The sequence below is a fragment of the Pteropus vampyrus genome, unplaced genomic scaffold, assembly GCF_000151845.1.
Source record: "Pteropus vampyrus isolate Shadow unplaced genomic scaffold, Pvam_2.0 Scaffold341, whole genome shotgun sequence".
NCBI classification, from domain to species: Eukaryota; Metazoa; Chordata; class Mammalia; order Chiroptera; family Pteropodidae; genus Pteropus; species Pteropus vampyrus.
In genome coordinates, this window is record NW_011889122.1 from 193,596 (window position 1) to 199,292 (window position 5,697).

The window sequence follows — 5,697 nt, forward strand, 5'->3', positions numbered from 1 at the left end:
CCACTGCGATTTGGGGCGTCCCGCAGGCTGGATGTCACGGGAGTTGCAGGGCCCCCCAAGACCCTGGGAGATACGGCTCCCCCGCCCCAGCCCAAATGCCTGTTTCTATGGTAACTTCCCAAGGTCAGTGGCAGCCTTGCCAGGCTCCAGACAAAAGGCGCATGGCACGCTCCCTGCAGGGGCCACAGGGACGCCGACGAGCCCGTGTGGCCCCAGGACCGGAACCGCTGGGGCGGCTTCATCATAGGGTCTCGGGCTTGGACGCGCCCGAAACCGCGGCCTGATGGAGAGTGGTTGCTGCCCACAGCCCAGGCGGAGACTGACCGGCAGGACCCTCAGCAGCTGTCCGTCCCTCCCCGCCCCGACACGGGGCCTGAGCCCACTGGACAGATGCCGCCCCTGCCCCGGGCCCCGCAGACGGAGGGTCCCAGCTGGGCTCCATGCCTGCCCGGGGCTGTGAGCCTGCTGCGCTGGGACACGGTGACATGCTCGCCAGCCGGGCGCCCCGACAACACTCCCATCGCACACCCCACCCGCCGCTCCCCAATCAGACCGAGCGGCCCCCCACCCACCGACCGGGTGCCTATCCTGCACCTGTGCATGATTCCTGGCCAGGCTGATCAGCGGCCGGGCCAGTCACCACCGCTCATTACCACCGTCACGTGCTGTGATCCCCAGAACGAACACTGGCCTTGAGTCTGCAGAACCCCAGGCCCTGCCGGGGGGGCAGGAGGGGAAGCTGAGGCAGGGACTGCTCCCCGCCCCTGATCCCGCCTTCACACCCCAGCTCACGGAGTCCCCCCACTCCGACCCCCAACACCAGCTGACACCCTCAGAGCCTGCAGCCTGCAAAGCCACAGCCAGACATCCCCGGCACCCGGGCAGCAAACTCTGGCTCCAGTCACCCCCAAACACCAGAGCTCGGGCCTGGAACAGGGACCCACTTGGCTCCTGGCTGACGGTGGGCGGGACCCAGTCGCCACGGGCACACTAGCTGTGGAGTGTGCCACCAGGAGGGGGAGGAGACGGGGGGCCCAGGTGCAGCCTGCCCTCGAGGACCCCTCCCTAGTTCACCCCAAACTCCTCTGCCGCTTGGAAATGCCCCCTTGGACCCTCCCGATGACAGGGAGGTGCCTCAGGCCCCCCCGTCAGCCTCCCCCTGCAGCCCCGGCCCACGCTGGCCCGGGACACCCCAGCAGAGCCCGCACCCATGCTGCCCCCGCTCCCTGCACTCCCAGAAATTCTGAAGAACGCGCCACCTGACAGGTGAGCAAACTAAGGCAGAGAGAGGCTGTGTGACTTGCCCAGGGCTGCGCAGCTCGGAAGGGGCAGAGACTGGATTTGAACTTGGCTGTATCCCACACTTGGGACGAGAGGCCCCTCTAGACCCCGCCGTCACCTGGGTGCCCTGGGAGGCCAGCAGGGGCAGCCAGCACAGGCCTCTGGCCACGGGACTCCAAAGTGAGGCTGCGGTTCCCCAGGGCGGCCGCAGACTGGGGGCCCAGGACTCGCAGCCCGGCCCGGAGGACGTACCTGACGAAGAAGGAGGCCGCGGCTGACGGGCCCGGGGCTGCCGCGCAGGCCCCACTGCGGCCCCACAGCTCCGACGTGCCACCAGGGCCCACGGCGGGGGCGCTGTCTCGGACTGTGTCCGCCACCGCCACCGCAGCCACGGCTGCCTCGGCCTGCAGGAAAGGAGGGGGCACGTGACCAGACAGCCGCTGCCTCAGCCCCCCGCCCTCCTGGAGTCTGCATGTCCCCAGGCCCCTGCACCCCAGACCCTGACAGCTTGGGGCACGGGGCGGCCCGCCCACAGGGCCCCATGGGGGCGTGGTAGACACAGACGCTTGCCCTGGGCCTGAGTCCCCAGCCCCTCCCCCGTCAGGAACGCCATGCTCAGGACAGAGGGACAGGGACTCCCAGCCCTCAGCCCTGCACCCTCCGTCTGGGAGCACCCAGAGGCCCGATTAGAGAAGAAACCACAATAAATATTTGTCACGAATACTAATTGCCCCACATGTGATAACATACAACGTCCCCATCATCTGAAATACAACCCCGGCATTTCCCGCTAATTAGCTAAAATAAATCCCGGCGAGGACAGCCTCCCAACGAAGCTCAGATGTAATTACGAGCTCCCGGGATGGCGCCGGCCAAGTGACCCAGCCACCGCGCATCACCGGCCCCACAGGGGGTGGCTGTGGCCGCGGGCAGCGGAGGGCGGCCTGCCCCAGCCGGCCCTCGGCACGGCCCCTTTCCCTGTGCCCAGCCCTCTGGCCCCACCGGGCACCACAGCCCGGCCCCACAACCACGGCTGTGGCACCCTCTGTGAGGTGGCAGCCATGCTCTGGAGGGCCCAGCGTCCTTGAGGTCTCCCAAGTGACACAGCCAGAGGCCAGGATGACACCAGCAGAATAAGCCACACAGGCCCCAGGAAGAATGTTCTGGAAGGAGGTCCTGCCACCTCAGAGCAGCACTGCTCCTCACATGGCCAAGGGTCTCAGCCCACCCGGCCCGTGGTCGGCACTGGCTTGCTAACCCCTCTTGCGACACAGAAAAAACGTGTCTGCAAGGGAAGCGCACAGACAGCCCCAAGCCTTAGGCTGTACGGAAGCCAAGCACCCCACCTGGCCCCAGGGCACCAGCTGCGCCCCCAGGGCTGTGAGATCTGGAGCACAGCAGGGCACACCTGGAACGGCCTAGGCCCTCGCCGGGCACTGTGCCAGCACACTGGGCCCTGCCACCTGCCCTGTAGGGCAGGGACTATGCACCCCTCAGCCCGCTCCGTCCCCGAGCCATTCCCTGCCCTGGCCACCCCTGCCTGACCCCTTCCCCCATTTGTCCAGTGCTTCTCGCCCAGAGTGACAGGGCCACGCTCAGCGGTGCGGCGGCATGTTCTCCCCCCTCGCTAGCTTGCGTGAGCACCCAGTGCATGCCGGGACAGGAGGCCCCTGCAAGGGACCACCTCCGCCACACCCGGCTGGCGCCTTGCCTGGCACACAGTAGGTATTCGATCTGTCCTGCAGGTACACACAGCCCGGGGGGCACAGAGACCAGGCAGACCCAGCCCGTGGCTGGGTGGGCCCCATGCCAGAGGGAAGTGTGGCTGTGGGAGCAGAGTGGGTGCCAGCTCATGGGGAACATTCTGGAAGGAGGGTCAGCCAGGCCTAGACCCGAGCAGTGAGAACCGGAAGCTGCTTCTCCCGGCAGGCAGGGGTGATGAGGGCCAGCCACATCCGTCGTCCGCCTTACACGCACACGACACGTCACTCCCTTACCTCGCGTGAGAATTCTCTTTCCCGTCACTAACACGGGTGCTCCCTGCAAATGCTCTGAACTCCGTCATCAGGCAGAGTGGTGCAGGAAAGAACTCACTTTAAACTTACGTCACATCGATGTCACCACCAGGGCACAGCTGGGCTCGCTGAGACCCGCCGTGTGCCCAGCCTGCAGCCGGGGCCCACACTGGCTCCACCCAGCCCCCGGCCGGCAGCTCGCACCGTCACCGAGGCACCCTGGCAGCTCCACGCCACCGCCCAGGGCCCCAGCCACCCCCACCCCCGGTCACGCCAGCACCTGCGCCTCCAGCCGGCGACAGCGTGGTCCACCCGGCGTGCCTGCCGTGGCCGAGCGCCCACACTGACCTGTCTCGGGCGTCCCGCACGCCTCTCGGCTCCACCGTCCCACGAGCTGCCGAGACACGGCTCCGACCGCTGGGACGGCCGCCGCGGACTCCTGCCAGACGAAGCCGGGGCGGGGGAGGGGGCGGCGGGAGCGGGGACCACGACACGGGGACAGAGGACGGGGGTGAGCGGCGGGCGGGCCGCCAACAAAACGTGATGGAGGCGCCAGGGCAGCAACAAAACAAAAGTGAGGGGAGGAGAGCGTGAGGCCGCCGGCCCGGGGACGCCCGCCTCGCGTGGGGCTCGCGTGGCCGCCACGTGGGGCCAGGCCCCGGGGTTCCGCGGAGCACAGATTGGGAAACACAGCACTAGCCCATTTCCCAGGGAGCCGTGAGGACTCCGCATGGGTCAGCGTCTAGCACGGGACGGACAGCGTGAACCAGCGCCTCAGGACAGAGCCCTCCCTGGGGACCATTTCGTGCCGAGAGCTGGGGAGCAGAGGGGGCAGAGGATGAAGACGTGGCCGGGCTGACCTTGCAGAAACAGACTCAGCCGTGCAAGGGGCGTGGGTGGCACTGTCCAGCGGGTATGTGCCAGGCACCGGGGCCCCACTGGGGCAGAGCCACCTGCCCCTCAAAACCGCCTGGTCATCCAGAGGGCTGAGAATGTCCTACCCCCTGCAGGTGGCTCGTCCCTCCTCCATGTCACAGGGCCAGCTGTGCTGCAGCCTCATGGGAGAGGGTCATCCTGTCCAACCTCCACTCCACGGTGGGTAAACTGAGGTCCGGAGGGAAGCACTGCCAATGCGTCAGGTTCGAGAGACGGGCCAGAACCCAAACAGAGCTCCGTCCACACCTCACCATCCAGCCGCGTCCCTAAGCACAGGTGTGCACTGGCCAGGGGCCCTGGCAGGGCTCACACAGGGCAAGGAGGCAAGCAGGCTGGCATAGGGGGCAGCAGGAGCAGTGTCCCCAAACTTCTGTGAATGGAGGAAACACCATTCAACACCATTGACCATGCAACACCTCCTCCAGGAAGCCCTCCACCCTCCCCATCCAGGCCAGGCCCCCACTGTCCCAGCCTCCGTGGCTGGCCGGGAACCCTCTGCTCCAAGTCCTCCCTGGTCTGTGAGCCCTGGGACCCTGGGTAGGGCCTGGCCTGTGTCCACAGGACTCATAAAGGTCTGCACAGGCCCAGCTGGCCTGGACCTGAGGCAGCAAGTGTCACCCAGCCCCGTGTCACCGAGTTCCGCTCCTGGCACCCCAGCCTGTGCTACCGCCAGCCCACTGTGGGGTCAGGAGGCCAAAGCCTCCGCCACCTGCCACCTGACTGTCAAGTAAGCAAACATGTCCTGGGAGTGTGGTTGGCAGCCGTGTCCCGGCGGAGCAGGCCAGGACAGGGGTCTGGGGTGGCCCCAGGGCCACTGTCCAGCACTGTCAGGGCAGCCGTGCTGGGCGACAAGCCAGAGTCCGGCTCTGATGGACTCCTGACACAGTCCGGAAAGCAGCCGCCGGACTGACCTGCTGGGTGGCCCCAGAGCCAGAAGCCTCACTGGACACGGGAGGAGGAACAACCCGGAAAGGGCGGAGCTCTGTGCTCCCAGCCCGGGGAGTGGGCTGCGGTTCTGACGGCCGCTCCACTCCACACAGGGCTCTCCAGATGGCACACCCACAGCATGACCCCCACAGGCCACCGGGCGGGCTACCAGCCACAGCGCCCAGAATGCTCTGGGCCAGAACGTCCCTCCACCTCCAAAGACCACCCCTCTGGCCTGGGCCAGCATCCTTCAGCATCCCCTGCCTCGTCCTGCCCATCTCGTTCCCTCCTCTCCATGCCACAGGACAGGCGAGCTGCAGCCCCAGCCACCCTGCTGCCCAGACCCAGGTCCCCACCGGCCAGATCCACGTTTGCACCCAGGGGCCGCAGTGGGCTGTCAGCGAGGCACAGCACGTCCCTGCAGAAGCCTGTAACCCCAGAGCCTAATGCGAGACATTCTAACATTCTAGGGCCATGGCCAAGGACCGATGCCAGGGCAGGGAAGTGACCTCATCTGAGTCCTCAATTCTATTTGTGC

General features: G+C 67.0%; 1 protein-coding gene across 1 annotated transcript in view; it reads right to left on the reverse strand.

Annotated features, from left to right (window-relative positions):
- The window catches only part of KIF26A (kinesin family member 26A), a 45,422-nt gene that overhangs the window by 22,055 nt on the left and 17,670 nt on the right, over positions 1-5,697 (reverse strand). Inside the window, exon 3 of the mRNA XM_023522352.1 lies at positions 1,534-1,685. Coding sequence (XP_023378120.1) covers positions 1,534-1,685 — 152 coding nt within the window. The remainder of the gene's footprint in view (positions 1-1,533; positions 1,686-5,697) is intronic.